The 23,870-nt window shown below is 40.6% G+C and overlaps 1 protein-coding gene across 1 annotated transcript; it reads left to right on the top strand.

Annotated features, from left to right (window-relative positions):
- The first annotated feature begins 346 nt into the window (after positions 1-346).
- LOC122147401 lies at positions 347-22,431 on the top strand. Its single transcript, XM_042769746.1, has 2 exons — positions 347-738; positions 18,195-22,431. Exon 2 carries the CDS (start codon positions 18,215-18,217, stop codon positions 21,302-21,304), a length of 3,090 nt encoding a protein of 1,029 aa, XP_042625680.1. The 5' UTR covers positions 347-738; positions 18,195-18,214; the 3' UTR covers positions 21,305-22,431.
- The last annotated feature ends 1,439 nt before the right edge of the window (positions 22,432-23,870 follow it).

Genomic DNA, 23,870 nt, shown 5'->3' with positions numbered 1-23,870 from the left:
AAAAGTGGGGAAACACCAAAAAGGAAGTTATTTTTTATTGCAGTATAATCAGTGGCAGTGTGGAATTGTGTACAAATTTCAACTGCATCAATGCTTTGTAAAACATGATCTAGATTTTTAGAGATGAAAGATGTCGTGTGTATCATCAGAATTCCCTGAACATTCTATTTATCCGTCAGAAATGCAGTCTTGTGTGTGTAATCATCTCTAGAAGCGCACGTCACCGACGCCTATTATTCACTTGATATAAAGGTCTGATATAACTATTAACAACTGTAAACTTTGATTCCTTTTTTTTCCCTCCACAGGCATTTAGTGACATAATGGCCACCTTTTAGCTATTTAATGGACCTTTTGCTTTTTTTTTTGTAAAAACTCTCTTTAGATCTCAAATGTCATTAACGCGCAACAGCACATCACGCACGTGTGCGCGCACTTGACACCTGTTTGTTGCGCGCGCTTCTGATGCGTGCCATTGTTGTGACTCGCGCTACGTGGACCACCTCAAAACTCTGACGCCAGGTCGTCATGGAAACTGCTTTAAGCTCCGGGCTCCGACAGAGCAGAAGGTGTGGGGTACTGAAGAGTTTCAGAACCACGATCTGCCCGAACAGCGACCGCGCTCCCGAGTCCTGCAGCTCTTCCCAGCTTTGGAATTCAGCCTAATGAACCCTAACCGAGCAGATCACTGTCGGATTAACCCTGGACATCAGCACTGACGTTTCTGCTCATCCAGCGGTGAGTTGAAGAAGTCCCATCTTTGAGTGGACTTCAACTCATTCGATCTGACTTCTAATCTTACCACACGACTAGATAAACACTCACTGTCACTGAATGATGCATTGGCGACTGATTTGTACTCCGTGATCGACTGCTGTCAAGTTAGAATTGCGAATCGCTACAGTAGCCTACACTTGTTTTTATTGGCAAAGTTTGAAAAACCAACTCTGATGTATGGAAATACCTGTAAGTGAGTGCTTTTAGGGTAGCCTAGTGACGACGACACCGTGTTTACTATTAAATCGAACGCACAATTTTTATTTATAAACATTGACACGCGCACATAAATAAAACAATGTAGTAGGTTTAACGTTTATGTTCTGCATCCTGTGATTTGAGAATGTCACGCGCGTCTGATCAGAACTTTAAAAACACTTGGTCTGTACGCAGCTATTACTGGAGACGGTGAACAGAGAGATGCTATATTCAACACAAAACAGGCAATTGTGAATCAGTGATTAAGTTTTAAATGTACTCTACGCGTTTAAATGCACAACGTGGCATTATCCGCGAAGAAGAGGCTGCTTTAAGCTGCTCCCGCAAACCTCTGAATCGAAGATCTGAATACACAAACGGAGGAAGATGACTCACAGCGGTTTATTTGCGGGAGAGCGCGCGCGTGAGGGGCGGGGGAGGAAAACATCATCGTGCTGCAGCGTCACAGCCACTGTGTGTGTGTACGTGGACAGAAATGGCACCACAAATATAGTAAAAAATATAATAAAGCTCTTTTTGCAGAAGGGAGTAATCATGGGGACAGTTATTTGAGTTATTTGAATACATCTCTAACTGAGACTTGTTATGGCACTTGTATATCATTGCTCTTTTGTTAATTTTGATTGCTTCCTTCCATTGTCCTCATCTGTAAGTCGCTTTGGATAAAAGCGTCTGTTAAATGACTAAATGTAAATGTAATGTAAATCTCCCTGGGATTGAACTGCCGTGACGTGTCGCCAATGACGTCATAGCCACCGGGCCGGCGTCACGACGTCTATCCCGCCCACTCAGTCAGTCAAGATGAATTGCCAATGTCTGGTGTTAATAGGTTACAGACGCACATTTTAGTTAAGGGCAGTTGGTTTTATTGTGATTGGTTGTCTGGTTAAGCATGTTCCCACACATTAGGTTACAATGAATTTCCAGTGCCACGATGATGAAGAAACTACAGTAATGCGCATGTCTTTAATGTCCACCAAAACAACAAAATCAGTCTTGTATCATCAACCCAGAACTGAAGTTTGGTTCAGTTTGTTTTTGTGAAACGACTCCACTGCTTACTAGTTTATAATTAAATAACACAATAATTTTTCTTGAAGAAGACAAATCAAATATTTGGGTTGTTAACTCTGCTTGCCCGGTTGGAGTGAGATTTTGGTGACATGGACTATTTCAGTGACAATCCCCTATTTAAGGTCCAGATAATTCATAATAATAAAGGATCCAGCAATTCATTTTTAATTTCTTATCATAATTAAAATGATATTGTTACTTAATCATAATATTGCATTAGATGCACTTTTTTAAAAAACTGTCCCAATTAACTTATCGTTCCATTGGTACTGCTGTTGCGGGTTAGTTAGCTGTCTAAATACATCCATATAACTTTATACTCTCTACAATTGTGTTCTGTGGCAAAATGTGAAATATATAAACTTTATAGCTTATAAAAAAGTGTTGCATACATTCAGTCTTCTAAACACAGTAACATATTACTGTACAGCCTAAATGTGAAGGCATGCCACACTAATAAATACACCAGCCAAACAGGGGGCACAAACACTCGCTCCTGCTATTGTTTTGAATGAGTTTGATAGCTAGTTCCAGGAACAATGACGTCACTTTCCAAACCAATGAATGCCATTATGGGCCTGTCCCAGTACCCACACCTGTGGTCTTTGTTGTTCATCACTGGTCTATTTACATTACATGTTCAAGCGTTCAAGTGGCCATAAAGACCGCAAGAGTGTGTAGAACTTTTGATTAACCAATGGGTCACACTTACACCCAGTTTTACAGAGCTTTATTTAAATTTTGTGATTTTTAATACTTTGTACTTATATAAATAAACTTCTACATGTCTGTTCAGTAGTTCCTTTGTATCAGATGACACAATTTAACTGTGGTGTTTCTAATTTAATGATTAAAAGCAGTTGCAAACATTTGACAAAATACACACTTATCTCTGCACTAATAGAATGTTCAACATTCAATGTTTCACTACCAAATTATTTCATTATATGTTATATCTTATTCAACTTATTCAAGTTTTCCTTGAAATCTTTCAATTTATTGCACACGAGTTCCTGAACATGATGGATGATGGGACATGCTTTAGCCTCAAATGCTGCTCATTGTGTTTTGGCATTTGTCAGACCTGGGATAGTCTTGCACACACACTTCTTGCCTTGTGCACTGCGCTCTCTAGTGGCCAAGTGTGGGATTGAAAGTATTGGGACAGGCCCTATAAAATGGTCTACATCAGAGAAGGGCAACTCTGGCCCTCCAGACAGTGGCGGTTCTACATTGAATTACACCCTGGGCGAGACAGATTACTAATTACTAAGGCTACAGGCAAGTGAGTTTTTTTTTTTTCAGGGTTGGAGCTAAACTCTACAGGACATCGGCACTCCAAGACCGAAGTTACCTACAGTGGATCTCACACAGCTTCTGTGCACGGCACCTTCTCAGCAAGAAGGGGCGCCAATTTGCCTATTCCCCACACAGTGAAATGATAGATAACAGAAAACCACTTCGTGGGGGCGGCGCAGAGGATTTTTTATTTTATTTTATTTTTTTAACTGCTCGTGCTGCCCCGGGCAGCTGCCCGGTTCGCCTTGCCAAAAACAGCTACTGCCTCCAGATCCACTTTCCTGCAGAGTTTAACTCCAACTCTAATGAAACCCTAATCAAATTGTAGTAGCAGCACGTTTGTTTACAGCCCAAAAAATTGGCCTCAGAAATGGGCCATATATGTTTTTCTAACTGGGAATATATTTTGCGTAACTGACTGAAACAGATGAACTCACTTGAATGTGTGTAAAATCCCACTTGAATGCACATGCAATTTGTTGCTGTCTTCTACACATTTATAGTTTAACATTATGTTTTAATGATGAAATGGCAATAAGTCATTTGGCCACAACTTTAAAGCCAATCTGAAAGCCAATCAATAGCTCTGTGAAACAAATTTTAATAAAAGTTTTGTATCACATTTATTTTTGTGTATCATTAACAGTGCTTAAAACAACTAAAAATTATACTGACAACTTGTACAAGCTAACACTAGAATATTACAAAATGTTACAAAAATTCTAGAATGTTCTCATCCTTGCAAAAGCAAAATATCTTTAAAAAACATGCAAAATGAGTACAAAAACTAATCTGTACTAAACCAATCATAATTAATGATAGAAATTTTTGTTACATTGTGTAGTCACTGTCTAGCTTAGTAATTCTGCTTCAATATTCCACCCTTATTTTAGTCTGAGCATCAGACATCATGACCAAAGATGACATGAATAAAACAAAACTGTGAATGGTCACTTTACAAGTCAGTCATACAGCCTCTTCCTGACTTACCTCAAGCTTGGTCCTCTGTCACTCCTGCTCCACTGCAGCCTTCCGGATCCCCGCCTACACCTCAGTCACCTGAGCCATCTGCTCTGTCTTGGCCCTCCATGTCCTCTCCGTCGCCCTGGCTCGTCAGCTCTCCGTCTCCATCCTGTGCTCCTCTGTCACCTGCTCAGCTGCTGTCAGTCAGCCCCCTGGAGTTGTCGGCCCTTCCTCTACCATGGCTCCTTCCTCTATCGGCTCCACTGTGGGCCTCATTCATGGCTGCAGTCTGGGTCCCGCCTGGTACCTCCTGCTCCAAGTCTATCCTGGCTCCTTACTCTGTCTGATTTGATGTGGTTCCTCCTGATTCCTCTTTGGCCCCTCCCTTCATAGTCACCACCCTGGTCATCCACCTGTCTTCTTGCCTGCCCTTCATCATCCCCTGTTACCATCCCAGCTCCTTTGTCCTCCTCCTAAGTCCCCCTCCGTCTCTCCCTTGCTATGTCGTTACAGCACGAGGTTGCACCTGGCTGGAGAGGGGCGTACTGTCACAGTTATGGACTTCTTTTGTTGTTCTTCATGCACATTTTGAGTTTGACCTAGTTTTTCCATGTGTCTGATAAGTTATCGTCCTCACCTGTCTATCCCTCATTACTCACCCTACTTAAGTTCCCACAAGAGCGTGACACATAATAATAATTAATTAATAATTCCTTACATTTATATAGCGCTTTTCTAGGCACTCAAAGCGCTTTACATAGTCAGGGGGTATCTCCTCATCCACCACCAGTGTGCAGCATCCACCTGGATGATGCGACGGCAGCCATATTGCGCCAGAACACCCACCACACACCACCTTACTGGGGGAGAGTAGACAGAGTGATGAAGCCAATCAGCGGATATGGGGATTGTTAGGAGGCCATGGTGGTCAGAGGCCAATGGGCAAATTTAGCCAGGATGCCGAGGTCACACCTCTACTCTTTTCGAAAGACATCCTGGGATTTTTACTGACCACAGAGAGTCAGGACCTCGGTTTAATGTCTCATCTGAAGGACGGTGCTTCTTGACAGTACAGTCGTGGCCAAAAGTTTTGAGAATTACATAAATATTAGTTTTCAAAAAGTTTGCTGCTAAACTGCTTTTAGATCTTTGTGTTTCTGTGATGTACTGAAACATAATTACAAGCACTTCATACGTTTCAAAGGCTTTTATCGACATTACATGACATTTATGACAGTATTTGCAGTGTTGGCCCTTCTTTTTTCAGGACCTCTGCAATTCGACTGGGATGCTCTCAATCAACTTCTGGGCCAAATCCTGACTGATAGCAACCCATTCTTTCTAATAACTTCTTGGAGTTTGTCAGAATTAGTGGGTTTTTGTTTGTCCACCCGCCTAGGAGGATTGACCACAAGTTCAATGGGATTAAGATCTGGGGAGTTTCCACCATGGACCCAAAATTTCAACATTCTGGTCCCCGAGCCACTGTTAGATTTTTGCACACGGTGCTCCATCGTGCTTGAAAATGCATTGTTCTTCACCAAACTGTTGTTGGGTTGTTGGAAGAAGTTCTGTTGGAGGGTGTTTTGGGTACCATTCTTTATTAATGGCTGTTTTTTGGGCAGAATAGTGAGCCCACTCTTGGATGAGAAGCACCCCACACATGAATGGTGTCAGGAGGCTTTACTGTTGGCAGGACAGCCTTTTTTCCAGATGCCCCAAACAATCGGAAAGGGGCTTCATCGGAGAATATGACTTTGCCCCAGTCCTCAGGACCATTCACTATACTTTCTGCAGAAGATCAATCTGTCCCTCTTCTTTGCTGCCCTTCTTGACACCAGTACATCTTCCAAAGTCTCAGGCCTCACTGTGCGTGCAGCGCTCACACCTCCTGCTGCCATTCCTGAGCAACTCGCACTGGTCACTTGGGCTGAAATCCTCTTTAGGGAGACGTAATGGCGCTGCTGGACTTTCTTGGACGCCCTGAAGCCTTCTTTGAGGAACCTCTTTCCTTGAAGTTCTTGAGAACCTATATTGTTGATTTAGGTGCAATCTTAGTAGCTCATCTTTGTACTTTTTTACCTATATGGCCACATTCAGGTCAAGTTAAAATTGAATCAAGTCTTATGTGGGGTCCCTGCAGAACCTGTTTTTCAGGACCCAGAAGAACACCTATAAAAATCAAACTAAACAATTAATCAGATTCCATGCACAACTTTTCAGTTTATGTAAAGTTTAATCTTACAACAAGGTATGCAAATTGCTATTCTAATCAATTTCCAATCAGATTGGGGCGCTAGAGGGGCGACTATCCCCTTTTCCAGCAGCAGTTTATGAGTCTCCCAAACTGACCAGTTTAATCTTACAACAAGGGTTTAGGTACTTTTAAACCTATAGCTTCTACATCAGTGTTATTCAGAGTATGCCTATTTATTTTTATTTGATCATAATATACATAACTATATACCATTTATTATTCTATTTTCAAAACAAAACAAAAAAAAAATATTTTATTTGATCATAATATACATAACTATATACCATTTATTATTCTATTTTGAATGACTTACCCCAAGTAATACTGGATTTAGAGAGTGGCAAAGAATCAGACCCAAAAGGGCATATTCATAATGTCTCAGAAAGCAGTGAAGGAGCCGTCAGTAACATCAAAGGGATCTTAAAGAATTTGTTTAATTTATTTTATTATGTTATCCTCATTTACAAGTGGAAATATCACAATTCCAGCCTTACTGAGTGATGTGCCAACTGTCCCTATGTTGCACCTTATGGTGATTTCACAAATGCATTTCACATCTGACTGTGCTGTGTTTCTGCAGCGGTAATAGGCCTAGGCATTTTGTTCAACAATCTACTGTATATGTTAAAGAATGTCGAGCATGATCATTTTGATTTATGTTCAGAATTATAGTTCACAACATAATGCATTTTGATGCCATGAGTCAGTTTTGATGACTTTGCAATAATTATAAAATAGTAATAATAATGAAAAATGAGTCATATTTCCAATTTATCTAGGTAAGTAATGCAAATACGCCAACATAATCTGGACAGAAAATGGACAGAATGTGAGGTGAGATTACTGCTGCGGCACTGAAGAAAGCAAAAGGCATAAAAAGAAAAGAGCACTGTTACAGAAGGAAAGGAAGTGAAGGAAATGTAGAAAAAAAGTCAAACAGTGCTATTATGGGAGCGGAGGGAGAGATCACCACTGAAGTAGTGATGAAATTAAAGATGAAAGAGAGAGCAAGAGAGAGAGACAGAGACAGAGAGAGAGAAAGCTCCTGCAGGACCATAGGGAGAAATCACTATTGTGGAAGTGAAAAAACTAAAGACAGAAGAGAAAAAGAGAGAGTGTTGCAGGGTAGAGAAGAGAGAAGAGAACCCCAGTTAAACAGCAGTAGTTGGAGAGAATAAAGCCTTTTATATATATGTGTGTATATATATATATATATATATATATATATATATATATATATATATATATATATATATATACACAAGAATGTTAGCCTGTTGTTATGAATAGAGTTTGTTGACTATAGCCTCCTTCAGCTCAGGTCAGTGGAAGATTATGGCTTAAGGATATTTAGGAATTATAAGGGTAGTGCTCAAATGACCAAGCTGCTGTTTAAAGAGGAATTGATTATGGTTGTTTACATCTTAGTCATCAGTGTTATTTTAATTAGGCCACTTAAGATGTAGGCTTAGTTGTGTAAAAAAAGGTTTCACACTCTTAACTAGTGAAGCATGAAAGTTTAGCTTCCCAAACAATAATGTAGTTTAAGTCCGCATGAAACGGAAGTAGCGATTGTCTTTTTTTCTCTCCTGTGACGTCTATCAGAGTGAAACGACATCTGAAATGAGAGGGCGGGACTTGATTTTGTCCTTCGGGAATTGATTGGATTGTTGCAAGTTGAGGCATTGCTAACAAAATGGAGGCAGACCTGAATGCCAGTTTGCAGTTAGTTGTGGGGAGATTTCTCTCTACTGGGTTCACCGCCGACACCCTAGCATAAAATTTGCCTAACAGCACGCACACAAGAGAGAGAGAGACTGCCTGAATGACTGAGTGCATCCTCCATCAGGTTAAGTAACTTTCATAAAAAAAAAAATAGTTTGCGATGTCCTAAGAGTAATGTTGTGGTAATATCCTATTATCCTTTAAATTTTTAGGGTAGTGTACTACCCCATGGCTTGCGTCAGCAATGGTCAATGCATTGATATCTATAAAGGGAAGCATCAGCTTCAGCTTTTCCCCCTGTTGTTTATCCCAGCATTTACCCCTCTCGACACTAGCTCCACCCTTGTGGTATAGCTTGTGACCAGAAGAGAAGATGAGTCGTTTTCAGGGGGAAGGGAGGTTAACGTATTTGATTAAAGATTACGAGGGCACATGAATTAAAAAAGTAAATAAAATAATAAAGTGCAAGGATAAATTACTTATAAAAAACACTACAGTATTCCATTAAAAAATAAGAATTTTCCATTTTGATTACATGCCGACTTTAAGCCCCAAGCAGACTACCCGTTGAAAGTAGTTAAGTTAGACTATGGGCCAGATTTACTAACAGCTTGCACCACTACAAAAACTCTTTTGCCATTAAAATCTATTCTCAGGATTTACTAAAGAGGCACAGTGAAAAATTAGCACTGAAAGGGCATGGACATAGTTATTTTTTGCAGCTGAACTTACCGTATATGCATTTGTTGGGGTTTACCTTTCAGATGCAAAATGTATGGGAGGAGAGTATTTAAATAAATCACGCTGTCACAGTGCATGTGGAGAGATGAGGTGAGGACTCAAGTTGCAGGAAGAAAGGGTTATTTAATAATAAAATGAAACAACACAACAACAAAAACTACACGAGGGGGGAAACAGGCGTGCAGGCAGGCCAGGGACAACAATACAGGCATACATAATACATGCCACAAACATACTTGACGAAAAACAATGGATCAGCACAGGACTGCAGACACTTGGAGAATAAATAGGGACACAAACGAGGAGGGTAACGAGCGGGACACAGGTGAAGCAACTGAAACAATAATGAGGTGACAAGATGGGAGGGGACAGACAATAGACAGGAGAAAGCACATGGCACCAAACACAACAGAAGCCATGTGCCTACAACCACACAGTGTCCTCTGGTGGCCATCCTGGGCACACCAGCTGAAGACTGTGACAGAACCTCCTCTCTAAGGAGCGGATTCCAGATGCTCCACAGTCTGGGGCACAAAACAAGAGTCCAGGAGGGTGATGGAGAGGAGGCACAACAGGGGGAGGGATGGTTGTCCAGGCCAGTGGAGTGGAGGAGGGCCTGGAGACTGAAAGTGAAAAAAAGAGAAAGTGACGTGACATACAGCCAAGTATGGTCGTGCTCTGCATTTAACCCATCCAAAGTGCACACACACAGCAGTGAACATACACCCAGAGCAGTGGGCAGCCATTTATGGTGCGGCACACGGGGAGCAGTTGGGGGTTTGGTACCTTGCTCAAGGGCACCTCAGTCATGGTATTGCCGGCCTGAGACTTGAACCCACAACCTTAGGGTTAACTCTCTAACTGTCAAACTCTCTAACCATTAGGCCATAACTTCCCCACTGTGGCAGAGCAAATGACCAGGGCGGAGCCGGCAGAGCAGGAGGCCAGGGCGGAGCTGAAGCCCACCAGGGCAGAGCATGCAGAACTGAAGCCCTCCAGGGCATAGCTGAAGCCCACCACAGCCTCTCAGAGAAGGCTGAAGATCTCCACTGTAGTGCAGAAGACCACCACAGCTGAGCAGGCATGACTGAAGAGCCCCATGGCAGAGCAAGCGACAACCACAGCAAAGCAGACGGGAGAGAGGGCCATGGTGGATCAGGTGGAGCTGGCAACCACCATATTGGTGACACCAACACAACCACTAAAGAAAAAAAAAACAATGCAAAAAAAAAAAATGCACGAAGGGAAATTGACCACCATGGTTGAGCAGACTCATGGGTAGGAGTAGGCTCTGGAGTAGACTCTGAAAACTCCCGGAGTGGAGTAGATTCTGGAGTGGACTAAAAACACTCACAGACTAGAGCGACAACAATAAATGCAGACATAATACTCCCGGACTGAAGTGAAACAAAACAATGCAACAACAAAAACTGCCCGAAGGGACAAAACAGGCAGGCAGGCCAGGGACAACAATACAGGCAGACATAATACATGCCACTAGTATACGACTAACAACGGATCAACACAGGAGGAATAATTAGGGAGACAAACGAGGAGGGTAATGAGGGAGACACAGGTGAAGCAACTGAAACAATAATGAGATGACAAGATGGGAGGGGACAGACAATAGACAGGAGAAAGCACATGGCAGCAAACAAACGCAACAGAAGCCATGTGCCTACAACCACACAGTGTCCTCTGGTGGCCATGCTGGGCAACCAACTGAAGACTGTGACACACGCAATATGATTTACTAAGGTTTGCTGTAATGCACTTAATATATTTGAGCCATTATTTACTTCCCAAAAATTTATTTGGAATGCCAGAGGAAGACATTATCCAAACATATCCATACAATAATTTGTGATGCTCTTGGTAGATTTTTTTGGTCATTATTGAAATTAGATGATTCATATGTGTTCTTGAATGTCCACCTTGTCAGTAGGTCAACCACAGAAGTTTCCACTCCAATCAGCAATTTTTTGGAATTGGGCTAATTTTCCTTGTTTAGTAAATCTCGAAGGCATTTCACCAGTTCACGCTTACATATTATTAGCTGAGGTATGGAATGCTTATTTGGCGTGCTGTCCGGGGAAGGGCTCCGAGCTCGGGAATGGCCTGAACGTAGAGTACCCCCCCCCCCCTCCTTCCCCGTCTAGTTGTAAAGTGAACTTGAAGTGAGGAGTTGGGGTGGAGGAGGGATGCTGATAAACCGTCAATGTATAGAGGTAAGACAGCTGTATTTATGCTGTGGTATTGATTACTTGATTGTGGTCCACCGGTGTTGATTAGGCTAATTATCTGACGCGCTCCTCCCGAAACTTGTAAATAAAACGTCATTTAATGAAGCATTATTTCTGAGGTCTTCAACCCAGTTCCAAGATATCAGCTGTCCTACAAAGTTTATTTCCAAACAAATTTACAAAAAACATTAAGGGGCAGCGGCTGGAATTATCTTTAGATTAATCATGTAACCCCTGGGAGTTATCTAACTATTGGATATGTCTTGGGTATGACTATTCCTGGATGCAATGATGCCATGTCTGTCGGTTGACAGTCCTATCACTGCAGTGACGAGGGTGTCCCGTCTTCTTTATCTTGCTGCCCTTGGTCACTGCCACATTCTCAGCACATCTTTTCTCCGTGCAGTGGCAAAGAGGAAAGCACTCCTGTTATCAGAGAACTGGGGTTATGACAGTAATCTAAAATTCACTTTCTAAGATGTTTTGGTATCTCGCTATGAGATCTAGCCAACCCCCATATTGTAAAGTTAGGTTTATTAGTATAGCATTTTTCACAATACACATAATTTCAGGGACATATCTACCAGGATGGCATGGGGTGGCAACTGCCACCCTAAGAAAAAGTATTGCCGCCCCATCTGCCACCCCAGAATTATCCCAGTATAAAATACCAATATACAGGTCCTTCTCAAAAAATTAGCATATTGTGATAAAAGTTCATTATTTTCCATAATGTAATGATAAAAATTCATTGCACACCAACTGAAATATTTCAGGTCTTTTATTGTTTTAATACTGATGATTTTGCATACAGCTCAATGAAAACCCAAAATTCCTATCTCAAAAAAATTAGCATATCATGAAAAGGTTCTCTAAACGAGCTATTAACCCAAATCATCTGAATCAACTAACTTAACTCTAAACACCTGCAAAAGATTTTGAGTGACATGTTGCATACCGAGAGGGACCACTGGTCCCAAACATAAAACAACCCAAACCACAAAGCCATCACCTACACACCAAATGGGCATCATTGACACCCTCAAGCGAGAGGGTAAGACACAGAAAGAAATTTCTCAAAACGAATAGGCTGTTCCCCAGAGTGCTGTATCAAGGCACCTGCAGGAGTGGGAAGCCTGTGGGAAGGAAAAAGTGTGACAAAAAACGCTGCACAATGAGAAGAGGTGACCGGACCCTGAGAAAGATTGTGGAGAAGGACCGATTCCAGACCTTGGGGGACCTGTGGAAGCAGTGGACTGAGTCTGGAGTAGAAACATCCAGAGCCACCGTGCACACGCGTGTGCAGGAAATGGGCTACAGGTGCCGCATTCCCCATGTCAAGCCACTTTTGAACCAGAAACAACGGCAGAAGCGCCTGACCTGGGCTACAGAGAAGCAGCACTGGACTGTTGCTCAGTGGTCCAAAGTACTTTTTTTTTCGGATGAAAGCAAATTTTGCATGTCATTCGGAAATCAAGGTGCCAGAGTCTGGAGGAAGACTGGGGAGAAGGAAATGCCAAAATGCCTGAAGTCCAGTGTCAAGTACCCACAGTCAGTGATGGTCTGGGGTGCCATGTCAGCTGCTGGGTGTTGGTCCACTGTGTTTTATCAAGGGCAGGGTCAATGCAGCTAGCTATCAGGAGATTTTGGAGCACTTCATGCTTCCATCTGCTGAAAAGCTTTATGGAGATGAAGATTTCGTTTTTCAGCACGACCTGGCACCTGCTCACAGTGCCAAAACCACTGGTAAATGGTTTACTGACCATGGTATTACTGTGAGCAATTGGCCTGCCAACTCTCCTGACCTGAACCCCCATAGAGAATCTGTGGGATATTGTGAAGACAAAGTTGAGAGACGCAAGACCCAACACTCTGGATGAGCTTAAGGCCGCTATCGAAGCATCCTGGGCCTCCATAACACCTCAGCAGTGCCACAGGCTGATTGCCTCCATGCCACGCCGCATTGAAGCAGTCATTTCTGCAAAAGGATTCCCGACCAAGTATTGAGTGCATAACTGAACATAATTATTTGAAGGTTGACTTTTTTTGTATTAAAACACTTTTCTCTTATTGGTCGGATGAAATATGCTAATTTTTTGAGATAGGAATTTTGGGTTTTCATGAGCTGTATGCCAAAATCATCAGTATTAAAACAATAAAAGACCTGACATATTTCAGTTGGTGTGCAATAAATCTAAAATATATGAAAGTTTAATTTATTATCATTACATTATGGAAAATAATGAACTTTTATCACAATATGCCCTATTTTTTAATTACATTCTTAAGTAGTTTTACCTGTATCATAACTCAAATTTAATCCATCCAGATTGGATGTCTGGGATTGCCGTATTATTTTACACAATGCTTTCTCCTCATTTTTTTGACATTTGTCTAGGACAGTAACTATTTTCTTGTGGCATGCAGATTTTCTGAAGGATTATGTGACACTAAAGACTAGAGTAAAGGTTGATGAATTAAATATATATATATATATATATATATATATATATATATATATATATATATATATATATATATATATATATATCCAAATAAAAATAGACTATAGATATTCAGTATATGACCCAAAGTAACTAGTAACTAACTACTTGAGTAGTTTTTTTATCCAATACTTTTTTACTCTTACTCAAGTAACTATTCAGACTAGTACTTTTACTTTTACTTGAGTAAATATTTCTATAAGTAGTTTTACTTTTACTTGAGTACAGTTTTTGGGTTCTCTACCCACCTCTGTACAGAAGGCACCAGTGTTGAGAGTCAGCGGGGATGAAGTATTGTTGCCCATTCTGACCACCTGACTTCTGCCTGCCAGGAAGTCCAGAATCTAGCTGTACAGAGATCTGTTTAGTCTGGAGCTTCGTAACAAGTGTGGCAGGCACTATGGTGTTAAATGCTGAGCTGTAGTCCTCAACAGCATTCTCACATAGGTGTTTTTATTTTCCAGGTGTGTAGGGTGAAAGCAACAGCATCGTCTGTAGAACGGTTGCTACTATATGCAAATTGTAGCAGATCCAGTGAGGCAGGCAGCACAGAGCACATGTAGTCTCTGACGAGTCTCTCTGAGCGAGAGGTTGAAAATGTCTGTGAAAACACTGGCTAGTTGGAATGCGCATGCTTGGAGCACACAGCCTGGGATGCCATCAGGACCCGCAGCCTTCCGGATATTCACCCATCAGAAGGATCGGGTTACATCTGCAACAGAGATGGAAAGTGCACTCACTTCTTCCTCTATGTCTTCATCAGACGCTGCCCGGAACATGTCCTAGTCTACGTGATTAAAACAGTCCTGTAGTATAGCGTCCAATTGGTCCGACAAGCATTGAATTGTCCTGAGGGCGGGTGCTTCCCATTTCAGTTTATACCTATAAGCAGGCAGGAGCAGAATGGAAGAGTGATCCGATTTGCCAAAAGGTGGGCAGGGGAGGGATTTGTAGGCGTCCCTGAAAGGAGAGTAGCTGTGGTCCAGTGCATGATCACCACACATGTTGATGGTGATGTTGAAAATATTTTGGAGCTATTGTTCTGAGGTTGGCTTTGTTTCACTGGGTATGTGGTTTCCTGTTCACTTATATTCCCATACAGTTCCTTGAGTGCCTGGTCTGTGTTGGCATGAGGGGGAATGTAAACAGCTGTGATTATGATCGCTGTAATTTGCCTCGGTAGCCAGAATGGTCGACACAGAAGCATATGAAATGCCAGATCAGGGGAGAAGAAGGATTTAATAGAGTGTAGGTTCCTCTCATCATACCACGAGTTGTTGATAAAGAAACAAACACCCCCACCTCTGCTTTTCCCTTTGAGCTCTTTCGTTCTGTCCGAGCGGTGCACAGAGAACCCCGTAAGCTCGATGGCTGAGTCTGGAACCACTGCAGACATCCAGGTTTCTGTGAGGCAAATAACACAGCAGTCCTTTGTTTCTCGTTGGTTTGAGATACGTGCCCACAGTTCACGGAGTTTGTTGTCCAGTGACTGAATGTTAGCCAGCAAAATGGTTGGGAGAGGAGGTCGGAGGGGACAACGTCTGAGTCTGACAAGGACGCCGGCTCGCTTCCCCCTTTTCCGGTGGCTTTTCCTCAGTCATGACCGTGCGGACCAGACAAAGGGCTCTGATGCGGTGTCTGTAAAAAAAGCGCCGGCGTTCAAGTACTCTAAAAATGAAGGAACTAATGTTTAAAAGCATGTGCCTATCGTAGACAGTTATACTAACAATATCCAACACGTAGAACAACAAAATAACAAGTAAAACAAACGAAAAACTGTTACTTGGAGCTCACAACACGGCTACCATGCTCAGCACCATCTTGGACGGAAGGAAGTGTCTCCTCATCATGCTGTCAAAGCAGCTCTAATACATTGAGGTATCAACTCCACAAGACTTCTGAACATTTCCTGTGGTATCTGACAACAAGACATTATCAGTAGATTTTTTAAGTCAGGGAGTCTACAATCCTGCTCCTGAAGAGCTAACGTCCTGCAGATTTCAGCTTCAGGAGCAGGGTTGTAGATCCCTATTTTAAGTCCTGCAAGTTATGAGGTGGGGCCTCTATGGATTGGATTTGTTGGTCCAGCACATCCCATAGATCTTCAGTCAGACTGTGGTCTGGGGAATTTGGTGGCCAAGGCAACACCTTGAACTTCTTATCATGTTCCTTGAACCATTCCTGAAACCGTTGCATTCATTTTGCAGTGTGACAGGGTGCGTTATTATGCTGAATAAGTCCACTGCCAAGAGAGAACACCATTACCATGAAAGGGAGTATATGGTCTGCAAAAATCTTTGGCTAGGTTGTATGTCAAAGCAACGTCAACATGAATGCCAGGACACAATGTTTCCCGGCAGAACATTGCCCAGGCATAGCACTGCTTCTGCCTTCTTCCCATAGTGCATCCTGCTGCCATCTACCAGATCAAAAAGAAGACATGGTTCATCAGACTAGGCAACCTTCTTTCATTGCTTCAGGCTCTACTTCTGACACTCACATGTCTATTGTAGGTGCTTTTGACTAGAGATGCTACACATACTATGTGTTGTTTATCATTTGAAATGTCTAAACCAATCTCCTACAACAAATGGAAGAGTTAACCCAGAGCTCTTATTAGGGTTACACAGTGCAAGTGATTTTGCTCTGCAAATCACAGACGTCATTACAAAAGCTATCATACAATCTGTGTGGAGCCTGGCTGTTCTTGATCTTTAATTGACTCTCACTTATATGAGTGGGTTTTTTGGCGATGCCGTAGAACAGTGGTCCTCAACCTTGTTCTTTGAGGCCCTGCATCACTGCACATTTTGTGTGTCTCCTTTATCTCTCTTGTCTCCTTTATCTCACAAACTGATTTCAGATCTTGGAGTCTCTACTAATGAGCTGATAACCTGAATCAGGTATATTAATTAACAACAGAAAGCAATAGTAAGTTAGAGATTCTAACAGAAAAAACAAAGCTACATGGAGCTGCAATTGCAAACCGCTCAGTAGAACAGCATGCTGTAGGTTTTACATTATTATTTTCTCATTCAAAAGAAAGACAGTGGTTTGCATCTGATGGGTTGGAGACTTCTGCTGTAGGCCTTTCCAGTCTGATGAGCAGCAACTTGTATCAGACTGAGTTTTTGTAGTTGGTGATGCCTTGTTTTTTAGCCTTTTGAGGAAAAAAAGGCACTTATACACCTTTTTCACAAGGGTAGAGGTGGTAAGTGATTTAAATACCTAGAATCTTGAATCTGTTCACCCTTTTCACTACATCTCCATTGAAGTAGGGCAGTTGTCCTGAATCCCGTTTCTGGAGTAACCCCACATTGCATTTTTTCTTATGATACATCCATTTTAATTTTTAGGAGTCTTTACTAATGAACTTATAAGTTGAATCAGGTGTGTTTGATTAGGGAGACAAATAAAATGGTACTCCAGGACCAGAATTGGGAACCACTGATGTAGTTCTGTGAATTTGTGCTTTCTGAAGTCAGTATTGAGTTATTTTGTTTTATTTGTGTTCAGAATTAGATTGTCCTCAATGCTCCATTGGTCCCATTTTCCAGAGTAGTCTTCTTTACAGAGATAGGAAAAACACACACACACACACACACATATAGATAGATAGATAGATAGATAGATAGATAGATAGATAGATAGATAGATAGATATTAAAATACTGACTGTGTCGAGGAAAATCAGTGTCTGATTTGAAGTGAGCTTCAATCCAGAGTTTATATGTATAGATTACTTCTTTTGCTTAACACTGTAGGCCTCTTTGTCCCCCAATGCAGAGTCTCATGCTCTCAGTTAAAGGTCAACATCTTTGTTAAAACCAATGTCTCTGATATATCTGAAAAACAAGTATGCTCTTCTTGACTGTAACATTGTCTACACAACAGATGTAAGACTGCCAACATGTGGTCTTCATTGCCATTATTAGAGTCAGTTAGAACCATGCTTGCAAACAGGCTCTCATTAAAACTACTTCAATTGATTTCAGTGCATAACCTTCCTTGTTCAGATCCTTTGCAGCTTCAGCTGTCTTGTCATAAAGCTGAGACCACAAAACTATCAAAAATAAAAACAACAAAAAACTACCCACCAATCCACACAATCAAGATTAAAAACAACAAACATTAGCACATCATTCCAAAGACTTGTTTTTTTAAGCACCTAGTTTAGTACATCATGTGAAATATTGTGCCAATGAAACTGTGTATTTATACAGTGGATGTATACTAGTGATATGTTGTTGTATCTGAATACATTTAATTTAGCATAAAGGTCATTACATAAGACAACAAGCAAATGTGGCCATTATATTACACTTTATTTACTAGAATTTTATGTATGTTGCCCATATATAATCAATTTTCTCTCTGTCTGTATTCCTTCCAGATCTTGTGAACATAATAGAGATGGAAGATGACCGCCGGTTTCACAAACTGACAAAAGAACAGGTGGAGACTTTGGACCAAGTTCTTACAGAGGTCATTCCCATTCATGGTAGGGGTAATTTCCCAACCCTTGAAATCAAGCCTAAAGACATAATCCATGTGGTCAGAGACAGACTGATTTTGAAGAAAATCAAGGTGAGAGACGTCCGTCTCAATGGCTCTACAGCCAGTCATGTGCTGGTCAAAGAGAATGGCACCAGCTACAAAGACTTGGATATCATCTTTGGTGTGGAGCTTCCCAAACCAGAGGACTTCCAAATTATCAAGGAAGTTGTTTTGGGCTGTCTGCTGGACTTTCTACCTAAAGGTGTCAACAAAGATAAGATTACAGCTCTCACCATGAAAGAGGCATATGTACAAAAAATGGTCAAGGTGTTCACTGAGCATGACCGTTGGAGCCTTATCTCCCTTTCAAACAACAGTGGTAAGAATGTGGAGCTCAAATTCGTCAACTCTCTACGACGCCAGTTTGAATTCAGTGTGGATTCCTTTCAGATCATCCTGGACAGTATGCTTCAATCTTATTTGGATGTTGAAAGGAGGAAGATCGTGGAAGGGCAAGAGGGCCAAGATTCTTCTTTAGCTCAAAATCAAGGAATTCAGACAGCCCTAATGGATGAACCACTCCTCAGCTCTTGTGACACAGGGCATCACCAGGAAAGTGAATTTGACATGTCCTGCAAAACTGATGATATTCAGACTTTCTGTGACTCTCAGTGTTATTGTAAAACAAGTCAGAAAGAGCAGTCTAAATATTCAGAACAAGAACCAACTCTTGAAACAGACAAAGATGTTGAAACAGAGATGGTTCAAACCACAACTATGCCTGTGTCTATGGAACAAACATCAGTGCACTCGGTAATGGTGCATGTGGAGGAAAAGAATGAACTTCATGAAAATGTGTCTTTGCAAACGGAGACACTGCTCGAAGTAAATACAAATGAAACTGGTGTTGACTCAGGGGAGGGAAATGAAATAGTTGAAGTAAAAACTATGTCTGATAAGGAAACAGATCCCACTGTTATAACTTATATTAATGAAACAGATTCTGACAAAACAGAATACATGTTAGACGTAGAGCCAGTTAAATCCCAACCATGGCTAGAAATGGTGCATACAGACTTCTCTTGTCTTTCAACAACAGAGACCTTTGGTGAGCAATGCACATTCCAACCTGCTCCCATTACATTTCTTACACAATCAACACTAGAATCATATGCAGAGTATCCTTTACCACCCCCTGCCAAGAAAAACAACCAAAATTCACAAATGGTTGTTCTCAAGCATTCCTCACCCAAACCACCTCGGAAAATGTCCAAAAAGACAACTCTTGTACCATATTCACCAGAAAAATCAATGTCAAATAATTCAAATGTTAATACTTGTCAGGTTTTGCATCCACCTAATGCTTACCCAAAAGAATCATTACCTATGCAGGTTAAAATGTCAGGTCTTACCACAAAAAGCTTTGAATTATCCAGTGCCTCAGAAAATGACTCTAAAGAGTCTAAAGAACTAGCCAGTTTTACCGGAGCTTTTACTGTTTCTGCTCCGGAGAATGGTATGCATTCTGAAAAGACATTGTACATGAGTCTATCACCAGAGAAAAGCCTTCAAAGTCGAGTGCAAACTTCAGAACCAGAAACTGGTGAAGCAACTCACGTCACTATTCTAATTCCTACATCTAATCCCAGTATTCTCCCCAAAGATCAAAACACGATAAACCAGCCTTTTAATGAAAGTGTTCAGACAGCACAGTGTCAGGCAATGGTACCTCTCATTAATGTGAATTCTGAGGCTTTACTTCAGGCGAATGACAGTTATGACCTCAACTCAGCCTCTCCAAAAAAGAAAGATATTGAGCCTTGTGCTCGAGTTGATGATGCCACATTACCAAGATATCTTACTGAACCCTCAGAATCAGTCACTATGGCAACAAACTGTGCATCTCAAATGTTAAAATCACTGTCTGCAGACCTTACTATTGACTCACAAGCGGTAGGGACTAATTCTTCAGACTCCGAACATGTTATATCACTTCAAGTTCACAACTACCCTGTGTCCACTCTGCAGACTCAGGAACTTATTTTGCCAAGTCCACAGACTAAAGAACCTCCAGAACTATTATCACTTGTCTCTTTACCAGAAGTTCAAAGCCTCACAGTATCAGCACCACATTTTTCAAAGCCACTAGAACCTTCCATATCCTCAACAGCAAATCTAGAATCTCCTAGAATCTCAGAACCCCTTTTAGAATCATCAGTTATATCTCTGGATGTCATAGAACCCTCTGAAGTATTCTTTAAAGTTACAGAACCATCTGAATCACATTCACAGGTGTTAAAACCCTCTGCAGTATCAGTGTCACATACATTAGAAACATCTATGTCATCAGTAAGTGAGGAGGTGGTTTTCAAGATATCGGACCCATCATCTTCAGACATTAATGAGCGCATACACCTTTCAAAACAGCTGCCTTGCATTACAGTGTTGGCTGAGAGCATGTATGGTGATTTTGAGCAGGCTATGGACCACCTACGCTACCGGCTTATAGCGACACGCAACCCTGAAGAGATCAGGGGTGGAGGCCTGCTCAAGTACAGTAATCTGCTTGTCCGGGACTTCAAACCTGCCTGTGAAACAGAAATTAAGACACTTGAGCGCTACATGTGTTCACGGTTTTTTATTGACTTCCCTGACGTGAATGAGCAGCAGCGCAAGATTGAATCATACCTGCGCAACCATTTTATTGGAGAGGAGAAAAGTAAATATGATTACTTGATGACCCTTCGGAGAGTGGTCAATGAGAGCACTGTGTGCTTGATGGGGCATGAACGCCGTCAGACTCTTAATATGATTACCATTCTAGCACTTAAAGTCCTGGGTGAACAGAACATCATTCCCAATGCCAATAACGTTACCTGCTACTACCAGCCTGCACCATACATGACAGACCACAACTTCAGTAACTATTACATTTCAAACGGCCAGTCCCCAATGATATACCACCCTTACCCACTACACATACACATGCAGTCTGGATTAGTTTAGGTCTAAGTACGTAATATAGATGGGAAAATGCAAAGGGAAATCTCTGAATCTTGCAACCTAAAATAAATATCCACCACAGCAAATGATCTACCCTTGAGCATGTGTCCCAACACTTAACTGAAGAAAAAGAAAAAAACAAACAAACAAAAAAAACAGTGTTTGTCAATTAAGATCTGATCTATCAGTGAGAGTTACACATACAAACATTGGAGCCAATGCACTTGCAATATGAAGGTTAAAACAAATGTTACATGCATTTAATTGAAAAAGTCAGTGACGATAATTGGTTTAAAAACAGGAAGACGAAAAAAGACTGCAATATATAGTTACTATGAAAAATATACGTTCGGAGGAAAAAACTTGGCTTGGCCTGTTCTTGTTTTATCAGAGGTAGCTGAAAGGTCCTGTTGTAACAAAGAAACAAGCAAAACATAATAAACTATCAAATGCTTTTGATAGAAAAAAAATGATTTTCAATAATTTAATGCTTCATTGGCATGACAAAAAGTTCAAGAGAAATAATCAGCATGCAGCCAATGCTTTATTGCATAGTAAAATACTTTTTTTGTCTGAAACAGTTAAACTGATTGTTCCCGTCTTGTTGTGCTCTAAGAAAGTTCAGTAAGGTCAATGTTCCAAACTTTTTTTTTTCTGATTTCTGTTTGAATTAAGTGTTTTATATGTTGTGATATTTTTTGTTCAACTACTGGGTGTCTGTATTTTTATTTATAATGTATGATTATTAGTATATTATGAATGATGATTCCAGGGGTGTCCAATTGTGCTCCTGGAGGGCCGCTGTCCTGCAGAGTTTAGTTCCAACACACCTGCCTGCAAGTTTCAGGTGATCCTAAAGACCTTGTGTAGGGGGTTCAGGTGTGTTTAATTAGGACTAGAGCTAAACTCTGCTGGTGGCCTTCTGGGAGCACAATTGGAAAGCCTTAATATATTCAATATTTCACAAAAGTCTTCAGAGTATGAAGAGAAAAAAAAAAAGAAACAAAAAGACTAAATGAGAGATTTCAGGAAAAACTATCTGTAGTGATCTACAAATGTTTGTAGATGATTGTACCAAAATGTACAATATGGATTATACTGAACTGATAAAAAACAAATCTCAAATTTGACAGAGTGAGGTGCAAAGATTACTACCAAACTTGGACAAATAAGAAAACAAACAAAACAATTACAAAAGAAGAAAAAATAGGGGTTTTTGCTGGTGTCTTTTGTGTATCTATGGTGCACAAAGTTGATTTTACATGGAGAGCAACAAGCAGTCTTCTTTGGTTTTCTTTTCTTATATACTGTAAATGTAGCCTCAAACAATCCATGTGAGGACATTAAATGATGTTATTTCTTTGTATTTAACAGAACCATCAGTGGTGCTGAAGACCTCCCCCTTTTTACTTCTTTGTGACAAAAATACATATATTTTTCCAAGACTTTATGTGTAGAACTGTATTATAGCCTACATAAAAGATTGCACCAGCCACAAATACATTACACAGATAAACATGAATAGAAACCATAAAGTCAGGACCAAAAACATAAAAGTGTATATCGTTGGACATCAATATGGCATGAAGATTACTGAACTGTTATTGAGTAATCTGTTATAAGTCAGTTGAAATAATATCATCTTCACTGATATTGTATAAAGAAATGCTATTTTTAGGTTATCTTGAGTTTTTTTTTTTTCAGAAGCAAGAGAAAATATACACAGCTTGTATGACATGTTGACTTCACTGATATTGTATAAAGAAATGCTATTTTTAGGTTATCTTGAGTGCATAGTAAAAGTATTAGCAAATGTTTGACCTTGACCTTAATAAGAATGCAAAGGTTTAATAGATCATACAGAGATCTCATCACTGGCATAGTTATTCAAACTTGTGGAGTTACTTTTTCCTGTGCAAACCTATAGTTTTGTAAAGTAATGGCTTGATTATATTATGATTTCTTGTCTAACGTTCTCTTTTACCATTATGTAATTCTCTACCTATAAAGAACAGCCAAAACCTGTAGAAACACTGTGGTTAGAAATAGGTTTAGACTAAAATTGTTTACCAAAATGATGTATACCCATCATGAAATACATATGACCAAAATTATTTTTGCAAGAAAAACATCAGTGCCTAAATGAGCAGGAGAAAGCTGTAAAGAAGGTGACAGAAAGGACAATGCTCCTGCAAATGCAGCAGTCACTTTTTATTATTTTCAGGTGTACATTTTCTCCTCTTCTCATGCTGTTTGTGTTGATGTCAGATGTAGTTCTGTACTGTGGCTAGTTTTATTTATTTAATAAAAGGAACAGAAAGAGAATAGACCCACTTCATCGTGAATGAGCATTGATGTTCTGTTTATGTAAAATGTGTGTGTGTGTGTGTGTGTGTGGTTCAGTTACACACTACGTTATGGGGACAAAATGTCCCCACAAAGATGACAATATCCAAACTTTTTGACCTTGTGGGAACATTTTTTCATCAGTTTTTTGAAAATCTAAAAATGCTTGTAGTTTTCTGTAAGGCTTAGGTAAGGGTTAGGTAAGGGGATCGGAAATACAGTT

Source organism: Cyprinus carpio, chromosome A14 (assembly GCF_018340385.1).
Source record: "Cyprinus carpio isolate SPL01 chromosome A14, ASM1834038v1, whole genome shotgun sequence".
NCBI classification, from domain to species: Eukaryota; Metazoa; Chordata; class Actinopteri; order Cypriniformes; family Cyprinidae; genus Cyprinus; species Cyprinus carpio.
Note: the sequence above shows the minus strand (reverse complement) of the source record. Positions and strands in the feature narration are given on the sequence as shown.